Consider the following 24,705-nt stretch of genomic DNA (forward strand, 5'->3'; position numbering starts at 1 on the left):
GGAAGCTGAACCACTCCTCTCCGCTGAGCCCCTCACCGAGCCCCGCAGCTGGCCCCCATCACCATCCTCTGCCAAACCGGAAGGGCAGAAGCGTTCCCTCAGATGCCCAGCGCTCTGGACATCTATCCCAGCATGATCCAACCCGGCTCTACTCCAAACCGGAGCCTCTTCCCACCCAGCACCATCCACCCCACCAAGTGTTTAGCCCCTAGCTTTGCAGGGATGGGATGGGATGGGATGGGATGGGATGGGATGGGATGGGATGGAGGGGACGGAGCCTTTCCACTGCTCTTTGAGCCTGGCAGAGGAGCAAGACCCAAGCAGGGGCAGGATTCGGCCCCTCCAGGGACTCCGGGATGCCAACTTTTCACAGAAACAGCGGATTACAGCGCATCAGCTCCAATCGATACTCTGCCGCGGCAGAAAGCAAAGGGAGAAGAGGAACAAAAAGAGGTTTCTCAGTTGTGGAGGATTTGAGGATTTTGTTGTGTTTGGAAAAAGGGAAAAAAAAAAAGCCTGAGAAAGGCTGGGCATGAAGGGCTGGGGGGGCACAGCAGGCTCCCCCTCACCAGGCCACTGCTGCAGGTTGGGACCCTCTGAAACACGAGCGGTGCCAGGGAGAGCACATGGGCATGGGTTGGGCGCAGGGTGGGCACAGGCTGGGTGCAGAGTGGGCACAGGGTGCTCCACAGAGGGTTTGACTCCTTCCCCAGATCGGGGCATCCATAGCAAAACCCTCCTGGCTCCGGCCACCTGAGCGGGGTGAAAGGCGGAGAAGGGGGTTTGGCAGAGAGAGGAGAGATGAGACATGCTCAGTCCTCAGTCAGGTCCTGCTGAGACCCTCACAAAAAACGACCAGGCTCGGGGATGCTCTGCACAAGAGGGTTAAAGAAGGTTTTTTTGGAAACCCAAAGGTTTTGCATGGAGATGAACAGAAGCGATGCTGCGGGAGCTGCTGCCAGGGACCCACTTTTGGCTGCAGCCCAAGACCTCTTTGCAGGCAGTTTGTCTCCTTGTCTGAGCTATCGATTCCTCCCAGGGAAAGAAAAGGCCCTGGCACAGTGAGCGGTGTCGCTAAATGATGGACAGAGCGCTCTGCTCTTGTGAGAGAGGCTTCTTACCCGGCTGCCGAAATGGCCTTTCCCCGTGGGATGGGGAGCCGAGGGAGCTGCTCAGTGATGGGGACGGGAGCTGGGGGGCATCGCGGATTGTCCTGCTCCCACACAGGGACCCCCAGCAGCCAAACTCACAGCAGGGAGAGCGCTCAGGGGGGACCCGGCACGTTTTTTGTCACCCTAGGCCAGTGGCCCGGCAGAGGACTGGCCGTCTGGGCATGGCAGCGCTCTCCCCACGGCTGCTTGGGATGAGGCTCACGCGCCTCCTCTGCATTCCACGCTCTCGCCGGCGCAGGGGCGAAGAGCTTTGAAGGAGCTGCCCTTTCATTATTAATATGATGATGGTGTCTGACGCCGCGTGCGCGCAGCGATGGCTCTCTGCCTCCGGTGGCACCCTGCCAAGAAAAACGCAGGATGCTCCTCGGGAAGCGGTCAGTCTTTTCCCCGTCCCCAGCACCGCTCCAAGTCTGGGATGGTGAATAGCGGTGTGATTCTGCCCTGCACAGCCCCTCGCTGGATTGGACTCGGGGGGAGATCAGTCCCCTCACCAGCTCTGGTCCCCGTGATATCTTGGGGATGCAGACCAAGGGCTGGCTGAACACAACGAGGGGGGTAAGGTGCCACCAAGCCCTGTGTCCTGGTGTCCCAGTGTCTGGAGGATCCCACCCCTGCAGAGGGCATGGAGCCCACCTGAGCCCAGCGCCTGCTGGTCACCACTGCCGCAGCTCTGCTCACTGCCTTGGACCACAAAATAGAAGATAATGTCTGATTTTTTTTTTTAAAGACTCATTTTAGTGCATGGGTCTGATCTGATGTTGCTTCAGTCGTTTTCTACCCCCAGGCCAAGCCGGGACCCCTGGGCAGCGTGGGCAGAGCCGGCTTGGGGAGGGGAAACGCCGCCAGGAGCAGCTCCCGGCAGGACCCGCAGCCGCAGGCCCGGCATCCTCACATCAAACATCTCTCCCGTTTTTGCCCTTGGGCCACAGCCTGAGACATGAATCATCCCCTCCGTTTGTGTATCGATCTGGGCTGGGCTGCTGGCAGAAGCCCCCTCCCCACCCAGCCAAGCCCCTTGCAGGGCCCGTGCCCAAAGATGCCCGGCCGCGATGCATGCCCCAATCCTTGGGTGCATGGCTGCACCCTGAGCATCCGATCCCTCCCAGCGCAGCCCATGGGGCTGGATCCAGGGCTGTTGGGCTGTCGGGGCTGGCAGGGCTGGAGCCATGGGGGGCTTGGCCAGCAAGGGATGTCCTTTCCCAAATCCCCAGCATCGCAACTACACGGACACCATGATGGGTAACACGAGGTGACGCAGCTCGGCGTGAGTCAGTGGTGAGCCAGGCCAGCATCCTCGCCGGCCCCCGGCCCGCGTGAGCATCGCTTCGGCTCCCAGAAACACAGCCCCCTCGGCCAGGCAGGCACCCTGCATCCCGCTCACCACCGCATCGCCACGTTTCAGAGAGCCGCGCGCCAGCCTGGCCACCAGGAATGGCACTGGGACCTAGCGAGCCAGACCCTGCACCCACACCCTCACAGGCACCCCAGGGTCAGGGCGCAGCGGGGGCACCCCACGCACGGCAGGGGCTGTGAGTGGCCAGCCCCGCTCGCACACCCCTGCCCGAGGTGCTCCCGAGCATCCCGTCCCACACCAGCCTCCGCAATTCGGCTGTGGGTTATGTCAAGGTATGTTGGATTGCAAATTAAATGTCAGCCCGCTGCACGGTCCCGGCTCCATCTGCAGAAAATGAGTTGCTGGACTTGGAGAGTGTCCAGTTGTGCAGCTCGGCGTGCCCAACACCCAGGGCTGACAAGCCACTGAATCACTCCTCCCTGCGCTGCCAGGCCACATGAAGCCAAGATACATTTCTTTTTAATGATAAGTTTTTATTGTTTGGAGTTCAGCTAAAACAGCCTCCTGGGAGCCTGTGGCTTCCTGCTTCCAGAACAGCCGAGCGGCACGGGCACGTCAAACACCCCACTGGTGGAATGAGTTGGACGGTCTCAGCTGTGAAGGGAAGCCCTTGAAAACCGTCCGTGGGGAAGGAGTTAGGCTGCTGGCCATCAGCGTCAACCGGTAAATCCACACAACATCTCCACAGCCAAAGGCAGGATTTGCACCTGGCTGGGAGACAACACACACACACACGGGTTCTGACTGCTTGAGCTTCTCTCCCCCTCCCGGGGAGCACCGTTTGCCAGCCAGCACACACCCCATTCTTCTCAAAACAGACTGTGTGTCCTGGAGAGGAGCCGCTTGGACCCCTGGCCCCCAGCACACACAACCTGCCACCCCTGCGCCTGGGCCGCTGCTGTAGGGAGGCAGCCCCCGCCCCAGCAAAGCCGCACAGGAGCTGCTGGGGGGTCCCAGCCAGGAGCTGAGCCTCTGGGACAGAGACTCAGGGGGGTTTGGAGCAACCCCCAGCCCTGCTGTGCTGGGAGGGGGACGCGCAGGGGGGAGGTTTCCTGGGGGTTTCTCTGCATGGAGAGAGAAATCAGCCTCCCCCCAGCCAGATTAACACGGAGCTGAGCCACGGCTGCTCACGATGCTCCTCTGAACCTCTTAGCAACGCTCCTGCCCGCAGGTCAGACAAGCAGCAAATAAAAGATTTAAGCGAGGTGCCGCAAAGGTACGGTAAAGCAAACCACATCCGTGCCCGGAGAGGTGCCGGTAAATCAGGCCGGGGAGGGAGGCCTGCGCGGGAGCTGGCGGCACGCAGGGCCAGCACCGCTGCTTTGGGCTGGGAATGGTGGGGTTTGGGCAAGTGATGCTCCAGTGGGCATCGGTGTGACCCCATGTGCTGGGGGTCCGGTCTCTGCCTCCCCCAGCCAACACCAGCTTTCCACCATCGCCTGGGTTTTGCTAGCACTTTGGCTACGCTTGGGCACCAAGGTTTGGGATGGGGGGGCGCGATGCAAATGCTCCCCCCCCATCCCGCCCAGCTCCCTGCCCACTGGTGGGATGAGCCCAGCGTGGGGTGCTGAAGCGGGGCTGCAGCTCTGGAAAGGGGGTGAGTGGGTCCCCAGAGTACCTGCCCCCTACCCCCGCCCCCTCAAACACCCCCGTGGACCCGCTGGCACCATCCCCTGCCTTACCTGCTGCCGCTCCTCCAGGTGTGCAGCCACATCTGGGCAGCTGCGGAGCCCCGGGGGGCCGCGGGGGGTCGGATTCGGAGTGACTCCGAAGCCGCTGTGGAGGGGGGGCAGGGGCGGGGGGAGCGGGGCGGGCGAGGAGGGAAGATCCACCCCCGTGTCCGTGCCCGTGTCCTCCCTCCCTCCTCTTCCTCCTCCTCCTCCTCCTTCGCCGCCGCCCGTCCTCCCGCCGCGGCCAGCCGGGCCGGGGGCTGCGCTGCCGGGGAAAGGGGGTCCTGGGGGTGAGGGGGTGTTCGGGGCACTCGGGCTGGAAGTTGGTGGAGCGATGGGGAACGAGCGCTGGAAAACCGTGGGAGGAGCCGCGCAACTTGAGGACGGGCAGCAGGAGAAATCGCAGGTACGGGGCTGCGGGGGGCAGTGGGGGGAAATAGGGGGCAATGGGGGGCAGTGACCAGCCCTGGGGTCCCACCGATGCCCCCCCCATCCTCCCTCCAGCTAGCTTTCCTCCCCATGGGGTGAGCAGCCCCGATGTGCGGAGCCCCCCGAGCTGCCTCCCCTTATCCCCCCGCCCCCAAATATTTGACTTTATCGGTTCGCACCGGTATCCCCTCGCCCTCCAGCACCGGGGCTGCCCCTCTGCCAGGCAGCAAGCGATGCTGCGGGGCTGCCACGCACGCCACCGATGAACCGCTGCACCCTACAAATTGCTTAAATAACCCCGTGCGGGGGATTTTTGCATCTCAGCCCCCCCCCCTCCACCCTGTAGCCGGACCCACCCCTCTTGGCTCAGGGGCTCCCAGCCGCCTGGCCCTCTCCTCACCTCCAGGACCCTTCTCGATTTTTGGGGGGGAAGAGGCTGGCGTTGCGGTGGGGTGCGGCGAAGCGCGGGCGATCCGGCACGTGCCGGCGCCTGTTTGCACAGCCCGCCGCACGTGTGCCAGCTCTTCCATCCCAATTCACAGGTAGCACCCAGTTGCCCAGCCTCCGGTTGCCGAGCAGGTGTGGAAGCCCAGGCGTGGGCTACGTGGCCAGGGCACGTGGTTGCCCACCCTGTGCTCTGGGGTGCGGAGTATAGGCGAGTGTCTCTGGGGAGAGCTGGGAGAAAGCGAGTCCGCCTTGGAGACTGGGAGCCAAGGGATGGAGCCAAGAGCGCTGGCAGTGCCTGCCCACCCTCCGCGTCCCAGCGTGGGTGAGGATGAGGGGGAGCAGACGGCCCTGGCCATGAGACCCATTCACCCACCGCTCTGCTGCTTCCCTGTCCCCCTCCCACCCGCAGCGATGCAGGAAAGCGACTTCTGCCTGAGTTCTCCCTTCTGCGCACCCTTCTCCCAGCCCCCTTCTCCCCCCAGTCAGCCCATTCATGCTGAACAGCTTCTTCACCTCACCAGAGAGGGGCTGCCCACCCCGGGTGGCACAGGAGGCCCCAGACCCCCTCGGAGAGAGAAACCTTGCTCACCTCTCCCTGCTGCCTCCCTAGCAAGCAGACCCTCCGTGCAGGGGTCCGAGCGATGCTGGCCGGCCAGACACAGGCTGCTGCCATCCCCCCAGCTTTGTGCCCCTCCATGGCCCCAGGGATGAGCTGGGCAGGATGGATCCAGCCCCACCGCCCGTACTGGGCTGGACACAACAGCCCAGAGCCCGTGGTTCATGCGGGGAGGGGGTTGAGAAGGAGCCACAGAGTTTGCTGTGCTGGATTCCCAGCTCCCGTAAGCTCAAGCTGGAAACCCCATCCCAGCCCGCCTGCCTGCTCACCCGTGCAGCCAGCTCCGGCGTGCTCGCCAGCCCTCTCCTCTCCTCTCCCCGCGCCACGAAACGCGCCGCGCTGCAGAAGCGGTAGCAGACGGGCTTTGGATGACGGAGGAGAGCAGGTAACGGGAGCTGGGATTCAGCTCATCTGCCTCCCTGCTTGCGGGGAGCGAGCGATGCGCGATGGAGGGCTCCGGGAGCAGCGGGGTGCAGGGGAGGGGGCTGGGGTGCAGCCCCTGCCCCAGGGTGAGCAGGGGGCTGCAGCCCCGCACAGAGCTGGGCAGGCAGGGAGGGTGCAGAGGGGCAGCGCAGGGCGAGCAGCCGGGATGCAAAATGAGCGGCTTGAGCAGCTCTGGAGTGAGCGGTGGCCTGGGGGCAGGGGACTGGCCCTTGCTGCCCCGGGGCTCCTTCAGGGCTGTGCGGACCCCGGCAGTAAGGTGGGGACACCCGGACTGAAGTTTGCCCCGGCGGTCGAGCCTGGGCAATGCAAACCGCAGGGTCAACCTGCCTCAGAAATAAACCCGGGGTGCTGGTTTGTACTGGGGTGCTGGTTCTGGTTCGTTCCCGTCCGGGGGGCATGGCCTGGGGGGAGAGCAGCCAGGGCTGCCCATGATCACTGCCCACCATCCCGCAGCGCAGAGCTTGCCTGCTGAGCTGGCAAAGAGCAGCGGCTTTGGCAGGAGCGAAGGGCACCTCCTCCTCCTCCAAGAGCATATCCCACGGCACAGCCCAACCTCTCCCACCACCGCTCTCCGTCCGTGCTCCCCGGGGGTCAGCCCTGCTCCGGCCGCCCCAGGGACAAGCCATGCCACATCCTTCCCTCCCTGCAGGCTGCGTGTGCCGGAGCTGCCGTCTCCCATGCCCAGCACAGCCCCTCACAGCTGGCCGAGGAAATGGGGAACGATGGGCACTGGGGCTGCAGGCACCCCCAGCCCCAGGGCAGCCCATGGGCACGGCATGGCTGGGGCACTGAGGACTTGGCTCCCACAGGGCACGGCGGCCAAGCGTAGAGATACTGCCGGAGCCAGCGCAGGGTACGGAGAGCTCGGCTTGGCTTGGCATCGGCGAGGCAACAGTGCCTCGGTTCCTGCCTGGGGCTCCCTCCCCAGCTCCAGTCCCAGCTCCAGAGCAGGATGGCAAGTGAAGCTCTGCTCATCCCGAGCACCTCCCAGCTTCTCCTGTCCTTAGGAAGGAGTGATTTGGAAACATCGGGACCCGCAGCCCGATGGATGTCCCCAGCGGGACGTCAAGAACTGGGGCAGCTGCCACATGGTCAATGGTGAGATGTCCTGTGCTTGCCCGAAAGCCTTGGCAAGAAGGTCCAGGAGCCCAGGGAGGGCTGGAGCCACGAGGGCCGTGGCCATGATGGGGCAGAGCGCGCGGCCGAGGTGTCTGCAGGGCCTCGTGCTGGGAGCTGCTGTGCTGGGGGGAGCTGGGGGTCCCCCACCCCAGTTTGGAGTGCTGCTGGTGCCACTAGCTGAGCGTTTCCCTCCTCTCCCCACCGCAGGTTGCCAGGTAACACAACCCGCCAGCAAAATGCCGTGGGACTCATAAAGCTGCCGCCGCTCGGGATCTTGCGGTCACAAGCAGAGGGGGTCACTTGTGAAGGGGATCAGCCCCCAGTTCCTGCCCCAGTTCCCGGTGCCGGCGGGAGGGCAGCGATGCTGGGGTTTGATGGCTGGAACACAGCTGGATGCAGCTCCGGGGCAGGGCTGCGGGATTTTGGGATGTTAGAGCCCGGCTGGAATTTGCGTGGCTGTGGGAAACAGGGCATTGGCCGTGCACGGCTCTGCTCCTGGAACCCTTTGTGCTCCCCGGGTCCCTCGGCCGTCGCAGCCCATCGGCGTGTCCCGGCGGGGACATCAGCATGGTGGGGAGCGGCAGCGTGCGGGATGAGAGGGTGCAGAGCTGGGGAGCTGAAGGTGCTGTGGTAGCTGGGACGGCCACGAGGACACGGTCCCTGCTCCCCCCGTGGATCCCAAACCACTCAACGTCGGCCTCTGGCCACCAGCCATCCCTGCTGTCACTTCTGCCCTCGCGGGGTGCCGAGGGGCTGGCTCGAGCCCCAGTCCCGCATGCCCACGTGTCAGCGATGAGCATCTCCCACCACTGTCTGCCGCCGTCCTGCTGCTCCCTCGTGCCCCCGAGCCGGGGCTCCACGTTTACAAACACAGGGCAAACTCCTCGACCCTCTGCTTGCTGAAAGCTCCCCTTATTGCCTTTGACATCTCCTTTTAACACACACCGAAGGGCTGAGCCCGCGGCTGCCTCCTTACCGACGTCCCTGCAGGGCGGCTTCCCGTTCAACCCAGCGCCTCTTCCATCTCCAGCCTCGCTCCGTGGGCTGGGAAAAAAAAAAAACAAAACAAAAACGGAGCATCCCTCAGGACTTGGGGGACATCCACGGCCCCCCGGCCCCTGCCCAGCCAGCCCCGCCGCAGCCGCGGTCACCTTAATGCAAATGTTTGCAGGAGCGTGGATGAAGTGAAGGGTGCTTGAAGGAAGGTGTCACTCCAGATGGATGTGCACGGGAGGGGACAGGGCCGGGAAATCTTTGCAGATGCAGCAATTTTCCCCTCGTTTCTGGGGAAAGTAGCCTTTGTCTCTCCGAATCTGCAGCTTTCTGGCAGCCCTGCAATTCCTTGTGACAGCCGTGGCCGGGGTCAGGGGAAAATCACAGCCTCTGTCCCGCAGGTGTAATGAGAAGGGGAGGCGGGGGGGGGACGGGGGGCTGCTGGGGCTGGGTCGCAGCTCGCTCCCTCCACCCTGGCAGCGTTGGCACTTCACGCTTTGCAAGGAGAAAAGGCTCTTGGTGCGCACGGAGCAGCTTGGGTGCGCTGAGCCGACAGGTCCCCATGCTCAGGGGGCTCGGAGACCTTTCCCACAGTGACCCCCCCCTCCCCTCGCCGGGAGGCTCCGGGATGGGCCCAAGGGCTTTGGGAGCAGCTCTGCTCCCCTCCGGCTGGCAGCGAGGGCACAAGGGGGACAGGGACGCGTGGCCCCTGCAGCTGGGACGTGCCCCATACGATGCCCGGGTCCCAGCATCGACCCACAGCTGGGGACAGCCGCTGCCTGCCCTCGCCCCCTTGCTTCCCTGGGGACACTGGGGGTGTTTTCCCTTTTTCCCCCCACATTTGTGCCCAGGGCAGCAGGGAGCCCTGCGCGCACCTCCCTGGGAGCCGGGGCTGCTCCGCCCGAGCGTCGCTGCCTTAAATAAAACATGCCAGCGGGAGCGGGCGGCCGCCACGCGTTCGCTCTCGTTATTATTTCATTCCTCGGCTCCCAAGCGGGTTTAGCTGCTTTCGCTCGCTGAGCTCTCGCCCGTGGCCTCTGCGTCCCCGGCAGAACCGCAGGGCTCCCGGGGTCCCCGCGTCCCCTCCTCCACCGCCACCCCCACGTCCAAGATCACCTCCCTCGTTGCTGGACCCCCTCAAAGCCCGAACCCACCTCTCAGATGAAGGGGAGTGGGATGGGTCCATCCAGGTGGGTCCTGACGGCGTCTGTCTCTCTGTCCGCAGAGGATGAGCTGCGGGTACATCCTGTGCACCGTCCTGCTCTCGGTGGCCGTCCTTCTGGCCGTGACGGTCACGGGTGCCATCCTCTTCATGAACCACTACCACACGCCCGTCACCGAGTCGCCCCCCGTCATCAGCACCAACCCCGAGGAAGCCAACGCGCTGGTCACCATCGAGAAAGCCGACAGCTCCCGCATCAACATCTTCATCGACCCCAACTGCCCCGACGCGGCGGGCACCCTCGGGCGCCTGGAGGGGCTGCAGACCTCGCTGCTGCGCGCCGTCACCGACCACGACGCCGAGGCCAAGGCTGCCAAGAGCCAGCAGAAGGCCTTGCTGGTCAGCGTGGCGGACGAGGTGGCCAAGCTGCTGACGCACGCCGCGCAGCTGCGCGCCGACTGCGACGGCCTCAAGAAGGGGCACAGCGCCATGGGGCAGGAGCTCAGCGCCCTGCAAGGCGAGCAGGGCAGGCTCATCCAGGTGAGATGGGAGTCCCTGCCCACAGTGCCCAGGGGAGACCTCCGGCAGAAGGAGCTGAGGTTTAAGTTCAAGTTTGGAAGCAGAACTTCAGCTCCATCTCATCGGCCGCCAGCGTCTCGCTGCCAAACCGCCCCGGGGCCGGCGAGCCGGGCGTGCAGCCTCCCACGCTGCGGGTCCCCCGGCTCCAGATCCAGCCTGGGGGCTCTGAGCAGAGCCGAGCACAGTACAGCACCATCCCAAGGGCAGTGCGTACAGCCATCAGCCCTTATTTACAGTCCCAAAATTTTCCCAGCCCACAGGCTGTGTTGAAATCCTTACCTGTGCACACCGGGGGTCTGCTGGGCATCGTAGCAAGACCCAGGGCATGGCTGGATGCTCGGCTCCGTGCCCGTCCCTCCTGGTGCTCATCCCCCTCCGGCCAGAGCCGCTCGATCCCCACTGCTTCGCTTCACTCCCCGTCCTGCCGCTCTGCTGCAGCCTCCCCGCATCACTCGCCTGGCCCGGGTCACCTCGGGGGACGACGGAGAGCTGGCGGCTGTCTCAGGACACGGCTATTCCTGCCACCTCCACGATCCTGTCCCTTTGCCCAGAGATGCTCTTTATCCCGCGGGGTGGCGGCACCAACGCACCCAGGTTCGAGGATTTCTCAGCTCTGGTAGCAATAGGCACTGTCTGGAGCTTGACCCCAGGCCAAAAAGCACTGGAGATGCTGGATGGGATCTGCTCCGGCTTTCATGTCTCCACCTGGTCCCCACCAGCCCATACTCTGGCAGGGAGTGTTGCTCACTGTGTTTGCGCAGCCGTGGAAGCGGGCAGAGCATCCTCAGGGTGGGGTGGTCAAGGGGCTGGAAGGGGTTCGACCACGTTTAACCTCATCCCCTCCTTGTGCCCCCTGCCCACAGCTGCTCTCTGAGAGCCAGACCAACATGGCTCGGCTGGTGAGCTCCGTCAGCGACGTCCTCGACACGCTGCAGAAGGAGCGCGGCGGCGCCCGGCCCCGGCTCAAGGCCGACCTGCAGCGAGCACCGGCCAGGGGAGCGCGGCCCCGGGGCTGCTCCAACGGTGAGACGGCATCCCCGTCGGTGGTCCCTGGGGAGAGGGACGGGACTGGGGCTGCTCTCGACAAGAGGGGAGGGAGACAACCAGCCTGGAGAAGGGATTCAATAGTGAGGGGCTGGCAAGGAGCTGGGGTAGGGGGCAGATGGAAAGTTGTGTCCTAGAAGGGGTGTTTCTCACCATGCGGCCCCCAGTTGTCCCTAAACCAGCCTGCAAAGCCAGCACAAAAGCCACTGCGTGCCCCTGCAGACCCACCCGGTCACGTTCATCAGCATTGTGGTTGATCCTCCATCCCTGGAAAGATTCCAGGCCAGGTTGGACCAGGCTCTGAGCAACCTGATCTGGTTGGAGACGTCCCTGCTCCTTGCAGGGGGGTTGGACTGGGTGGGCTGTAACGGTCCCTTCCCACCCAAACCAGTCTGTGATTCTGTCTGGTTAAGGTGAAGCTGAGTAAGACCGTCCCGGCGCTGCGAGCACGTGCCCACGCTCTGCCTGCGGCTGCCTCCGGGCATCAGCTCCCTCCTCCCCGGCTGGGTCCCAGCCGCCCTTGCCGTCATACGGGGACGCGGGGTTCCGTCTCTGCCAGCTGCCGGGGGGGTCCCCGTGGTGGCCACGTCCCCCCAGGCACCGCGCGCCCTGAGCATCGGAGGAGAAAGGAGGGAAAGAGCAAGGCAGCACCAAGCCACCAACCAGAGCTGGCAGCAAGGTTGGGAGCCTGAAAGAAATGGCAAGACATTAAATTAGCTCATTAATTAACCAGCTTTCCTCTCGTCCCACCCCATCCCAACGCCATGCTGCAGGCTCCCGGCCCCGAGACTGCTTTGACATCTACGCGAGCGGACAGCAAGAGGACGGGGTTTACTCCATCTTCCCCACGCACTACCCCGCCGGCTTCCAGGTCTACTGCGACATGACGACCGACGGGGGCGGCTGGACGGTGAGCTGCCACCACGCTGGGGGGGCTCCGGGTGATGCCACCGCCGCCCACGGGCTGTCCCTGCGCCGGGGTGGGAGACTGCAGTTGCACTGTGGGGCGGGGGGCTGCACTTGGCCCCATCCTGGTGGTCCCAGTGAGCTGGTGCTGGGGCTGAGGACGGACCCCAAACCCAGCGCGTTTCGCCTCGTGTAGCAGAGGGGTGCCGTGCTGATTCACTCGCTCCCCGGCCGCCCTGTCCGATTCACTTTGCCGTGGCGGCTGCAGCCACCCCGTAATCACAGTAATGGGGGCAGGGAGCCGGGGGGACACAGCACTGACAGCCCCAAACCTGGAGCCCCCCCTACCCCGGGGACTTCTTGGATGTGAGCAGCCCCTGCCCAGGAGGGCATCGCTCGGGGTGCTGGCAGCGCAGCGAGGGGGTCCCAGGGCAGTGGTGGGGGGGCACGCTGGGTGAGCCGAGCCGGCCGGCACCCCTCCAGCTGGGCGCTCTAGGAAACAAATCCCGACGATCTGATTCCCCTAAGCAGCTTTGAGCGGTGCCAGGAGGGAGCTTAGCCCCCCTGCCCTTGGTGGGCTGAAGAGCCTTCAGCCTCAGCCTGCCCAGAGCCCACCCCGGGCAGGAGCAACCTGTTGCGCACAGATCAGCACCAGCAGCGCCAGTGGGGAAACTGAGGCACAGCCCAGCCCCGGCAACCCCAGCTCCTGAGGGGGGGCTCACAGAGGGAAAAGGGGGGACCCCTCTGGCTCCTGAGGGTGGGGAGGGTCCTCGCGAGCCCCGTGCGCAGCCTCCGCCAGCCCCAGCCGCGCTCCAGCGCTGCCTGAAGAGCAGCCCAAGGTGATTAGCGAGACGCTCAGAGGCTTATTTAAAGCTGCTGCAGCCAGGAGGGCTCCGGCTGGGCCAGGGAGGGGGCAAAGCGAATGATTTTTACACCCAGCAGCACCGTGGGCTCTGGCAGCAGGGTGGGCAGCACCAGCTCTGCCCTGCCCAGACTGGGGCAGGGGAACCAAAGCAGGTGCCAAATCCCAGCATCCCAGAGATGGGCGCATCCGGAGCGGGGCTGAGGGTGCCCACCCCAGGCTCCCGTAGCGCGGGCTCCCAAACATGCCCCCAGGGTCGGCAGGGGGGGTGTCTCAGCCATCTCCTGCGAGGCTGGGGACACAGAGGGGCTCCCTGGGGCACTGACTCACCCGGGCTCCGGGAAAGCCGTGGCATGGCTGAGCGCTTTGCTGCAGAGCCTGGGAAGTTTCCCTCCCCTCCTCCTCCTCTGGAGCGATTACTCCTGACATTTGGGCTTATTTGCATGTGGGTGGGTGGGTGGAAGCGATGGCAGCAGCTGAATCAATTTTGACTCAGGAGCCTGGGAGCAGCTGAGCTAAGCCTTACCCTGCATGGACGGCTCGGAGACCACTGGGAACGGGGCAGGGGGAAGAGTCCCCACAACGCTCTGTCAGGGAGAAACCTGGCCAAGGTCACTCACCTCCAAATCTGCAGCATCACCCTGTCCCCTCGCCAGAGGCAGGGTCCCCTGGTTGTTCCCCGTCCCCTTCCTCGGGAAGGCTGAGCAAGGCACAGCCCTCAGCCCAACAAACACCTCTCATCCCCGCCACGGCTGCAGCCAGCCCGGGGCAGCCAACATCCCCCTCGGTCCTGCCCACCAGCAGCGGGGCCACATTTGCATCCGGCTGGGTGTGGGTCCGGGTCGGTGGGAGCATCTGCAGCCAGCGCTCAGCACTGACTGCGGTTGCCGCAGCACCCCGGGGCTGCAGCCGTGTCATTGCCCAGCCCGACCCCGACTCCCCCGTCAGACGCTCACCTCCAGCGCTTTATTAAAGTAATAACGGGGCGACGGAGGGCAGGGAAGGCTCGGCATCCTTGGAGGCCTGGAAAAGTTGCCTCTTCACATGGTGTCATCTTGGGAAGTCTGCAAAAGCCCTGTGCTCCTCCCGGCGCCCCTGAGCCTCCATCGCTGCCCAGCCAGGGCAAAGCCCCCGGCATCAGCATCTCAGCCGCGGGAGCAATGGTGCCACGACGGCTCCGGCCACCTCAGCATCATTTTCCATGTACAGCGTGTACCGGGAAGCGGTGGGGAAGCTGAAGGCTGCGGAAGAAAAGGCTGTGCTGGCAGGACGAAGGCCATGGTGATGTTAAGTGAAGGCTTCCAGCTTTGTGGGCACCTGCCATGCCAGGGACGCTTGCAGGGACGGCCTCGCCCAACCTGCTTGCCACCTGCCAGAGGTTCCCAGCACGGGCTGGGGAGTTGAACAGACACTGATGCGCTCACACATGGGCTGGGATGAGCCGAAGGCAGCGGGTGAGACGAGCCCAGGGAAATGGGTGCTGTTCCCAAAAGATGTGATTTACACATGGTCACGAACGGGGACGAGGCACGTCTGCTGGCAGGAGCAGCCGGGATGGCGGTGATGGAGGGTGATCACACGGCATCGGCACTTCCCACAGACTGGCTCCTGTGACGCTCCGGGTTTATCTTCTCCGTAGCTGGACCCGAAGATGATCTCCCCGCTGTGATGGGGGCTTGGAGAAACCCCGCAGGGCTGAGGCTGTAGGGTCTGTGTCGCAGATGCCAAAAACCTGACCGGGAGCTCGAGCGCTGCGGGGGTGGAAGAGCGATGGTCGAGCGTCTCCCTGGGCTGCGGCTGTGGTGGGGTGTGGAGCTCACTGGGGGTTCGGTGGGGGCTGGCATCAGGGGCTGTGGGGAGAGGGCACAGAGCCCTCCCTCGCTGCCAACGCCAGGCCAGGCACAGGCTGGCGCTCCCCCTTTCCTCTGGCTTTAACCCATTTTTCTGGGTTGGTGCCTTTGCAGGAGCCTGTCCCTGCCCCGCGGGCTCAGGGCGACTCGGGGAGGTGGAGAGCGGGGGAGATAAATATTTTAACTTTGCCTTAAAGAAGGGAAGGAAATCCTTTTTGCTTAAGAGGGGGTGATGCATATTTGATGAGGAGGAAAAGAGCAGCACGGCAGGGCTGGCAGCGCGACAGCGAGCCCGGGGGTCACCGGTGCGTGCCGCATCCCAGCGCCTGCAGTGTCCCGGCGCGGGGGGCAAGGAGGAGGCTCCCACTTCCCTGCCTTCACGCAGGAGAGATGAGTGAAGGGACTATGCATGAGGGATGATGAGGATGGAGCAGGAGACGCAGTTGGATACAGGACCTCCAGCACCCACCAGCCCTTCTGACCTGGTTCCCAGCCTCTTGGCGCTGAGCGTGGTGGGCAGTGGGGCACCGAGGGCTCTTCCAGCGCTGGGGTGATGCTGAGCCGTGCCGAGCCATGCCAACGGCGATGCACCCCGCACGCTTCCCTGGGCACCACTCAGGCAATTGGCCTATTTACAGTGGCGGGTCAAAGCCGATTAAGAGGGAGCAGCACCACCGCTTCTGTTGCCTTCCCCGCGCGGCAGCACCGGAGCCACCGTTGACCGGGGAAAATCAGCTTCGGGCCCCCGTCCAGCCACGCTGTCCCCCTTTCCCGGGAAGCCTGAAGAAAGCCCCTTTAAACGGGCTTAACCACAGCTTCTCAAGTGCTCAACGCATGGGATAAAAATTAAGGCTCTAATTCTAGAAGGTAAGTACAGCAGGATCAGAGCCGTGCTGTGCCGAGGAGCACGCCGGAGCCTGCGCCAGGCACCCACAGCCCAAAAAATGCCTGCAAACTGGCACGAAGCTCACGAGCTGGGTCTCCTCCGCGCACTGGGATGAAACCCTGCACTGGCAGGAGCAGCCTGGGGATGCTGCGACAGAGCATCCTCACCACGGAGCAAAGCACGGCGGCTTCCCAGCCGGCGCAGGGACTCGGTGGCATTGCCCAAGCCCGGGGTGCTGGAATTGGGGTGAACTGGCTCGGTGGCACAGCCCAGCCCCGAAGACAGGGAGCTCTGACCCCTCGGCTGCCGGCGCATGGGGCGGCTCTTCCTAAATCACCGAGCGCCCCAGCCACCCCGGCCGCGGGAGCGCGGTGCTTGGTGGCAGTCGGGCAGGCTGGCTCAGCCAAGTTTAATGCAATTAATCCAGGGCTGGAGGCTTAATTAAGTTCAAATGGTTGGACACGGAGCAGCATTTTCTAGATCACTGTCAATAAATCAAACCTCAAACGATGGATAAAAGGGGATGAAACACACAGGGCACGACACGCCGATGAGCAGATGGGAGACAAAAAGGGAAAGGCTCCGAGGAGAAAAGCCGCGCTGAGCCCCGGGGATCTGGCTGGGATCTGGGGGCTCTGCTGGAGTCAGGGCGGTCGATGCCTCGCAGTTAATTTCTCTGGGATGACTAACGAGGCCGTCACAGGAACGATGCCCGATCACCGGGCGGCTGCCCAGGAGAGCGCAGTTTTACGCGGCGCCGAGCATCCCGCCGTTTGCAGGATGGCTTGGACTGGAAGGCTGCCTGAGCAGCACGCGCTGCGGGGACAGACCTCCGGTCACGCCGTCCGTCCGTCCCTCTGCTCCTAGACGTAACTGCAGAGCCCAGGCTGCTTCCATCTGGGCGCGGGGTGCCCACCCCTCCCGGGGCACCGGCCACCTTCCCGCAGGAGCACGCCGCGAGTTTCCCGAGCTCGGCTCCCATTTCCAGGCGGAGGAAGGGTTTTATCCGAACCGACTCACGGATCCCCGGGAGCCCGCAGATAATGATCCAGCATTTCCCTGGGGACCTGCTCGCGGTTGTCCCCGTGTAATTACTGAGCTGAAAAGGTTTAATTTGCACCCGTGTCTAACAAGGCGGCGGCAGGGAGGGGCGGTCAGCAGGGTGGGGAGCAGGGGGTGCCACTCGGGGTGCGCAGGCTCAGAACAGCCCCACGACTGATGCCCCGTGTATCTCCCCAGGTGTTTCAGCGGCGGGAGGACGGCTCTGTCAACTTTTTCCGCGGCTGGGAAGCCTACCGGGACGGCTTCGGGAAGCTGACGGGAGAGCACTGGTTAGGTGCGTGGGGCAGGATGGCAAAGTCCAGGGTGGGGAGAGGGGGGGCCCAGGGTTTCCTTTGCAAAGGCAGGGACACTGAGACCCCCTGAGCCAGCGCAGGCGCCGTCCTAGGAGTGACGGCCATGGGGACCGGATGGCTGGGAAGCCATGGGGCTGTTCACCTGCGAGCTGAGCAGATGCCCTTGGCCGTGCAGCAAGGGCTGGAGGGTGGGAACCGCTCCCCATCCGCCCCCAAACCCCCTCCCCAGGGCCGCCCCGTCCCTGCAGGGCTCCCCGCGCTCACCAGCTCCCTCCGCCGCAGGGCTGAAGCGGATCCACGTGCTGACGGTGCAGGGCAGCTACGAGCTCCGCATCGACCTGGAGGACTTCGACAACGGCACCGCCTTCGCCCACTACGGCAGCTTCGGCGTGGGGCTCTTCTCCGTCGACCCCGAGGAAGACGGGTACCCCGTCTCCATCGCTGACTACTCGGGGACGGCAGGTATGGCGGTGGGATGGGGGGATGCCCGTGGTCCTTCGGGGCGGGGGGTGCCCACGGCCACCAAATCCTCTGGTACTGGCAGTGGTGCTGGCTGCGTCCCTGCAGCCGCAGGGAGCTGGAGGCAGGAGAGCAGCTGCGGGTGGGCATTTGCAGGGTTGGGGACCACCAGTGCCCTCTACATCACCAAAGGAGCCCCATTGGGGTGCCCGGGGAGCCCCTCGAGGTGGGAGACAGCCCAAGGGCAGGGTGAGGGGCGGGAAGGGCCCATCATGGCTCCTGTTTCCCGGTGGCAGGAGACTCCTTCCTGAAGCACAACGGGATGAAGTTCACCACCAAGGACCTGGACAATGACCACTCGGAGAACAACTGCGCGGCTTTCTACCACGGCGCCTGGTGGTACCGCAACTGCCACACCTCCAACCTCAACGGGCAGTACCTCAGGGGCCACCACAGCTCCTACGCCGACGGCATCGAGTGGTCCTCCTGGACTGGCTGGCAGTACTCCCTCAAGTTCACCGAGATGAAGATCCGGCCGGTCCGAGAGGAGAATTAGCTGGATGGCATGAGCCCCCCTTGACCCTGTGCCCAGCCCCCTGCCCTTCCCTGTAGCCCCGTCCCCCTCAGTTGCCATCCTCCCCGAGGGCTGGCCCATCTTTGGAGGCCCCTGGGGAGGACGGCTTTTGCTCCCGGGTGCCCATGAACATCCTCAGACCGTTGCCATGGCTCCCGTGCAGCCAAAATGGATCCCCTGGCCAGAGCGCGACCCGCAGCTGGCACCCACCGCTGCGGCAGAGAGGGCAACGAGCTGCGGGGATTTGGGGAGCGGTGCCCAGCGGTGTCTGGCGAGGAGGGGAAGGGGCTGCCTGGAGAGAGGGAGGAAGGGACGCAGCAGGCTGGGCACCTCCGCTTTGGGTACAAGACACCCAGCAGCAGCGTGGCCGAGCTGGTGAGGGACTGGGGGACGCTCGCCGTGGGGAGCCCCGCAGAGCCCCTGGGACAGGGACGGGGCTGCTGCTCCACGGTTCCAGCTCATCCCGTGGTGCTACTGGGGACGGGGAGGGCTCGGCGGGGTTGCAGCCGGTGCAGACGCCCGACCGTGCCGGTGATTCCTTCTCCGGTCTGCGAAACGCCCGCCTCTCCCCCCTGCAAGAGCAACGCAGATGGAAAGGGACGGCCACAAACTCCTCCGTCCTCATCCCCGTCCTGGCTCCTGGAGCCTCCTGGCAGGTTGGGGCACCCCAAAGCGAGCACGCACGGTGCCGCAGGGACGCGCACCCAGAACCGAGCGCGGCACAGAGGCGTTTTGGCGGCGCTGGGGAAACAGCGAGCGTGGCAAGGAGGAAGAGGAGGCGAGGAAGGCTCGCTTCCCGGCACGGCTCTGCCTGCGTTTCACAGCTCCTCCCTCCCAACCAGACCTGCTCAGACTCTGTCGGACTTTCACCGTCCAAAAGCTGTGACCTTTCCCAAAACCCTTGACTTTGGACAGCATGCCCACGTGCCCCTGCCCGAGCCCCCCCCCGCTCGCTCCCAGCCCAAGGACTCGCATTCATTTTCACTCAGGATGAGCTGTGCTCTGGCTCGGCACCTGCAGATTTTCAAAGCCTTTCATTTCTTCAAATCTCATTAAGGTTTTGCAAAAAGAAGCCCCGAGTGGGGCTTAGCATCTGCAGGGCCCTGATAACCGAGGAGGAGCTGCCACGGGGTGTGGGGCTGACTTCTCCCTCTGGCTCCCTGGAAGGACTTAAATGGGGGGTTTTGTTTAAAAAAAAAAACAAAAAGTGAGCCTGAGTGGGCTGTGTGGGAGCAGGGAGGGATGGACAGCCAGGACCTCGCCACCCTGCGCGTGATTTTCTGCCTGTGCTACGGCAGCAATGGGGCGCGGAGCCCCCGTGCCGGACCCAGGCCCCACGGGACACGGCCAGACAGACAGACCGCCCGGGGAGGGGATGGGGCCCTGCCGCCCCCATTTCCAGGGGGTTTAAGGCTCGGGGAGATCCAAGGCTCACCTTCCCGGCTGCGGCAGATTCGTACTTCCCTGCGTGCTTCTCTCTTATTTCAGCCTCCCCGCCTCAGATCCTGTGCTGGACGAGCCCCTTCGCCTGCGGGGGTCCCCGTCTGTCTGTCCTGCCAGGGACACAGGGAGAACGGGCGCGTTGGGGACCACTGCAGCATTCCCCTCTGCCAGACCCGTCCTGGGAGCCCTCGGGTGCGCACGAGCTCCGAGCGCAGGCACCCTGCCCGCTCCATCCCTGCCCAGAGCGGCCAGCCAGGCTGGGCTTCTCGAGCGACGGGATTTGGGGGAGCTTGGCAGAGGCTTTTCCACACCAGCACAAGAGCAGGAGCCCCCAGCACCCGCCAAGGGGCTTCCCGCGTGCCCTCGGCCCCTCCAGCAAGGGTCCCGCGCAGGCGGCGAGCGCGATGCCCATCTTTACTTTTCCCTCGATTGTTTCAGTGGATTAGCCGTAGCTGGGTTTTCTAGCACTTGCCTTCAGGACAAGAAGGCACACAGAGCCCGTGCCCCAGGCGGGAAGGCTCGTCCCCCGCCCCGGACCCCTCCACCGGTGTTTTTCCATGCCGGGAAAGGGACGCTGTACGCGCAGTTTGTCGGTCGCGCACCCCCGTGTAACTGCTCATGTCACCCGGGACTCCCTAACGACTTTGTTCCGAATTGCACGAGAGGTATTTAATCCACGCCGAGACGCAGGATTTCCCAGGATTGTTCCCAAGAGCGCACATGGCCGCCCCGGATTAAGCTAAACCCGTCTGTGGCGACACCTCCCTGGAGAGGGGAGGGCAGGGGTGGGCGAGGGGTCCAGGGGCTGGCCGCGTAACTTCCCGGCGAAGCCCCGGGCCGGGCCGTGGCGTGTAGCAGTGCCGTGAAGTCTAGGTTGTGTGTGAGTGGTGTCCAACGCTGTACATGTGGATTTCTAAACTCCTGAATAAAGGAACTCATCGTTAGCAGGCGTGTCAGCGGCCGTGCCCGCGGCGCGGCGCAGGGGCATCGCCAGGGGAACCTGCCGTCGAGCGGCACCGGATTTACCGCGGCTCCTGCCGTGCTGCGGGCGACGCAGAGGGCTCACGGCACGGCGTCGCTGGGAACCGGCCAGTCGCGGGCTTGGCCTGGCCAAACCGTGCCGCGCAGCTGCCGGGGAGGGCGGGGGAGAGCCGGCGGGGCAGGGATGGGGCAGCGGGGGCTCCAGCCCAAACCTAGGTGCCACAGCCTGGGAGGTCTGGGTGCCAAGGGGACCTGCTCCCCGTGCTGACGGGCAGAGCACTGAGCGGTGCCCTGGGCCCCTTCCCGCTGCCCTCCCCAAACCCTGCTCTGCACCAGGGCAGGACCGACCCAGGAGGGGACAGCTGGGTGCCAGGCGCTGGGGACCACGCTTCAGCACGGGGGGCTGCGTGCACGGGCCAAGGATGGGGGAAGTACCAGGATTTGCACGTGCAGAGCCATTCCTTGAGTGGGTTTGGGGGTGCAGGGGTCTCCGCCGGTGCCAGCTGCACGTCTGGGACCCCCGACAGTCGCACACGAGCGTGCACCAGGCCAGGGGATGGCGAGACCCTCCCTCCCACCAGCATCCCCGCCAGCTCCGGCACGGCGCGCACCCAGCCTCTCCTCCCAACGAGGCCGCAAGCGAAGGAGGCCTCGCCTCCATCAGCGATGGGGCCGCGCTGCCATTGCGGTGGCTGGGCCAGCCCCCGTTCTCCCCCTCCCCGCTGGGAGCCCAGCCTCCGCTCTGTGCGGCCACGGCCACCCACTCGAGGGGGCGAGACGGCAATTAGCGCCGGCGGGTATTTAATGGCAGGCGAGGCGCGATGGCCAGCGCAGTCTGGGCGCAGGGCGGCACAGAGCAGGGCCAGGGCTGGCGGCATCGCCCCGGTGGAGAGGTGAGTGCCTCGATGGGTGAAGGCTGGGGGGAGGCAGCTTGGGGCCAGGATACCCACCAGCACCCCCAGAAGGGGATTCAGCAGCGCCGATGCTGGGAAGGTGCTCCCTGCTCCGGCCGCACCCAGCGATTTGGCTCCGCGATGGGCAACTGGGTGCAAAGGGGGAGAGCACAGAATAGCGGCAAGGCGCGAAATGAGGCGGGGGGCATTCCAAAGCAAAGGCCACGGCCAGGGGGGCTGCTGGGGAGGGCATGCGACTCAGCCGGGTCCAGCATAGGAGCTGCCCCCCCCCCCACCCCGCAAGCGCAGGGCAGAGACCCTCACCCCCATCACCAGTGGCAACTTTCAAGGCGACATCTGCAGCAAATGATAACAATAACGATAAAAAAATCCCTTCTCCCTTTCTGAGCCTTTGCGGGAGGAGGAAGGGGAGGCAGAGCAGCCCTGCCTGTGCTCAGGTCACCCCGGGTGCATCGCCGCACGCCGCCCCGCACCGCGCTCCCCTCCCGCTCTGCCCAGCAGACCCCACTGCCGGGGGGGAGGCACCAGGGGGGGGGATGTCGAGCACCTTACCCCACTTTCGCATTAGCCAGGCACCGCAGGCAGGCCCTGCGCCGTGGGAAGGCGAGGCGGCTCAGGCGAGCACTTAAGTCCTTCCCGCGGTGCCTCGGAGAGGAGCAGGGGGCTCCAGAGGCCATCAGCCCACCCGGATAATAGCCCATCAGCCACCCCCATCCCAGCGGAGCCCGGCTCTTGGCTGGGAACCAGGGGAGCAGCTGCAGGGCTGCAATTTGTGAGCAGGGAGCGGGTGTGAGGGAGGAGGGGGAGAGGCAGAGCAAGCTCAGAGCCCCCCCCAGCATCCCCGCTGCGGTGGATGGAGGCTGCAGGACGAGAGGCGGGGGTGCTGGAGGGGGTCTTCTTGCGGGGCACAGGGGTGGTGGGGCTGGGCTGTGGGTGCTGCAGGAGGGATGAGGAACGCGCGTTGGCCCAGGGCAGCCCCTTGCTGCTGCTTTAGCTGCCGCCCGAGGATGCCCTGCAGTTTACCAACATCTTTCCATTCCTCTGCTTCCCCCAGATGAGAGCACCCTACTCCCTGTCCTGCCTCTTCCTCCTCAGCCTGGGGGCCTGCTTCCCACCCAACGAGTGGCAGGAGCTGGGAGACACCAGGGAAGGGACCCCGCTCCGGCCCAGCTGGCGAGCGACGGCGGTGGCCGAGGACCCCGGTGCCGGCTGGAGGGCAGGAGCCAAGCGGAGGCGAAGCGAGGAGCTGGGCACGCTGCTGGGCATCGCCCGGGAGCTGTGGGGCTACGGCAAGGAGGGCGGCGGGCAGCGGCCGGACAGGCAGCGGGGGTCCGAGCTGCTGTCAGCCGAAGGGGAGAAGCGCAGCAGCACGCTGGGGAACCTGGCTGAGGAGCTCAATGGCTACAACAGGAAAAAAGGGGGCTTCACCTTCCGCTTCGGGAGATAAGGGCCCCGGACTCGACCCCCCCCACCTCCTGTGGGTCACCCCGTCCCATCCTTTCCTTCCACCTCACCTGGGTTTGCTCAGACAAAAGGGGTTTGGGGGGTTTTGCTGCTGGGATTGCCTTGGGGAGGGGGGACATGGCATTTGCTCCCCTTCCAGCCCTGCCACAGATCTCACGTCCCTTGCTCAGGGTCCCTCAGCTCTCCGCGGAGCCGCAGCGTTGCTGCTCTCCTGCCTATTACGGAAAAGTCCCTCCGGCAGCAAATTCTGCTTAGCGTCACGATGCCACTGACAAGAGCCGGCTCCTGCGTGCAAACCAGGCCAGAGCAGCGGGGCTCAAGAAAATCTTGTCCTTAGGAATCTCTGGCACGAGCACGGAAACCTGCCCTGGCATCACCGGTCCCCCTGCTCTCCCGTCCCCTCCGCTGCCGACGGTGCAGCACGGGGCATCGCCGCCCCCAAAAGCCAGCGCGGCCACAGCTGCGAAGGAAAAGCCCCGCTCTTCAGCGACTGCCTTCTCCTCCTTCGGGCAGATTCAGCCCTGCCAATGCCAACGATGACGTTTGCTTTTGTGCCTGCTGCTGCAGGCAGAGAAATTCGTAATCAGAGGTCCAGCTACCCGGCTTCTGGCTCTCGTGGCAAGTTAGACACCTAAGGACTGCTAACGCTGCATCGCAGGCGTAAAAATGAAGCAGGGCAATTATTTGCAAGTGCTAAATTGTACCCTCAAAATCAAAGACCGTGGCAGGACTTGGTTGGGCGGAAAAAAAAAATTAATAAAAAAAAATAAAAATCAGGCTCTGAGAGGTGCATTGTAATATCCATCAAGCAGACAGGCCACTTAACAGGGCCCTGCCGGGGCCGGCGCGAGCTGTTGTCGCAGCAGGAGCGCGGTGCCAGCGAAGGCTGAATGGAGGCGAGCTGGGACGGACGGGAAAACGCCAGCCGTGGGGCGGCCAGGTCTAGGGAGGAGCGGTGGAGGCGTGAGCGCAGGCTGCTTCGGGGAGCTACGTGTGGGTCACGGTCCCACGGGTGCAGAACGGGAGGGACTCTGGGCCTGGGATGCAGATGATGCCGGGATTTGGCCCTTGCACGAGAACGGTGCCGGCTGCAAGGGTGAGGGAGAGGAAGGGCATTTTCCTTCCCCCCCATCTCCGCTGCAGTAGCCATCGCGCACCGCGGGGACCACGCCAGCGACCTACAAACCCGCTGGCAGTCAGGCGGCTGAGCCCAAACCCGCCTCCGATCTCAAACCCACCTCCAGTCCCTCTCACCTCCCACCCCACCAAAGGCCGTGGGTTCGGGGGATGCAGGCGCAGCGCTCGCATCGCGCAGCGGAGACGGGAGCTTTATTGATGTTTCTATGGCAACATCTTAATTTTTTTTTTCCCCCCCTTTCTTTCGAGTGTCCAAACCATCAATAAATACGCACTGATCAATTTAACCCGCACTAGAGTGGGAGAGAAGGGATGGTAGGGGGGAAGGGGAAAGTTTTGGAGCAACATTGGGTTCGTGAGGGCTGGTAAATCCCTGGCTTTACCGTGACAGATCGCTGCAGGGAAAAGTGGCACTGTCTGCTGTGGGAAGGGAAAGGAAACCCGCTGAGTGATGGTGGGGCCGGTGGGGATGCCTGGGCTCCTGCTCTCAAGTCCAAGAGAAGAAGAGGCTCAGAGCAGAATGACAAAACCGCACGTATAACGGGCCTTTGATTGAAGCCCAATAACCCTCTGTCTAACTGAAAAGGAAAAGCCGGAGCTTCCCACAGCGCTTACCTGGCGGCTGGGACAGAGCCGGGCTCAGCCCGTGTGCCTGGAGGGCTCCTTGATGGGCAGCTCTGTGCCATCACCTTCCTCACCCCCCAGAGGAAAGGGGGTCCAGGCCATCTGTGATGTGGGGTGGGCGAGGGCCCGTGGCACCCCCGGAGCACCCCTCGGCTCGCAGCGGGGTGGCTGGTGCACGTGGGGAAAGGCAACGCTCCGGGCTCCTCGTTACTGCTCCTTGG

At 64.5% G+C, this 24,705-nt stretch overlaps 2 protein-coding genes and 1 long non-coding RNA gene across 3 annotated transcripts; 2 read left to right on the forward strand and 1 right to left on the reverse strand.

Moving 5' to 3' along the window:
- Positions 1-2,978: 2,978 nt before the first annotated feature.
- LOC147598239 (uncharacterized) lies at positions 2,979-4,341 on the reverse strand. Its single transcript, XR_015260725.1, has 2 exons — positions 4,209-4,341; positions 2,979-3,237 (listed from the first exon to the last, which is right to left on the reverse strand). It is a non-coding gene; the product is annotated as an uncharacterized LOC147598239 (long non-coding RNA).
- Positions 4,342-4,524: 183 nt separating this feature from the next.
- FIBCD1 (fibrinogen C domain containing 1) lies at positions 4,525-20,308 on the forward strand. The gene is made up of 7 exons (XM_086763775.1): positions 4,525-4,602; positions 9,470-9,946; positions 10,849-11,008; positions 11,803-11,939; positions 16,773-16,869; positions 17,171-17,350; positions 17,644-20,308. The coding sequence occupies exons 1-7, from the start codon at positions 4,531-4,533 to the stop codon at positions 17,901-17,903; spliced, it is 1,383 nt and encodes a 460-aa protein (XP_086619901.1). The 5' UTR covers positions 4,525-4,530; the 3' UTR covers positions 17,904-20,308.
- A 2,005-nt stretch (positions 20,309-22,313) lies between these two features.
- Positions 22,314-22,706, forward strand: QRFP (pyroglutamylated RFamide peptide). Its single transcript, XM_086764216.1, has one exon. The coding sequence runs from the start codon at positions 22,314-22,316 to the stop codon at positions 22,704-22,706; it is 393 nt and encodes a 130-aa protein (XP_086620342.1).
- Positions 22,707-24,705: the final 1,999 nt, after the last annotated feature.

Source organism: Chlamydotis macqueenii, chromosome 20 (genome assembly GCF_036417535.1).
Source record: "Chlamydotis macqueenii isolate bChlMac1 chromosome 20, bChlMac1.mat, whole genome shotgun sequence".
Taxonomy (NCBI): Eukaryota; Metazoa; Chordata; class Aves; order Otidiformes; family Otididae; genus Chlamydotis; species Chlamydotis macqueenii.

Coding starts and splice junctions, on each gene's coding strand:
- FIBCD1 (XM_086763775.1), top strand. CDS start 4,531: ATGGGGAACGAGCGCTGGAAAACCGTGGGAGGAGCCGCGCAACTTGAG. Junction 9,947..10,848: donor AGCAGGGCAGGCTCATCCAG/GTGAGATGGGAG, acceptor CCCTGCCCACAG/CTGCTCTCTGAGAGCCAGAC. Junction 16,870..17,170: donor GACGGGAGAGCACTGGTTAG/GTGCGTGGGGCA, acceptor CCTCCGCCGCAG/GGCTGAAGCGGATCCACGTG.
- QRFP (XM_086764216.1), top strand. CDS start 22,314: ATGAGAGCACCCTACTCCCTGTCCTGCCTCTTCCTCCTCAGCCTGGGG.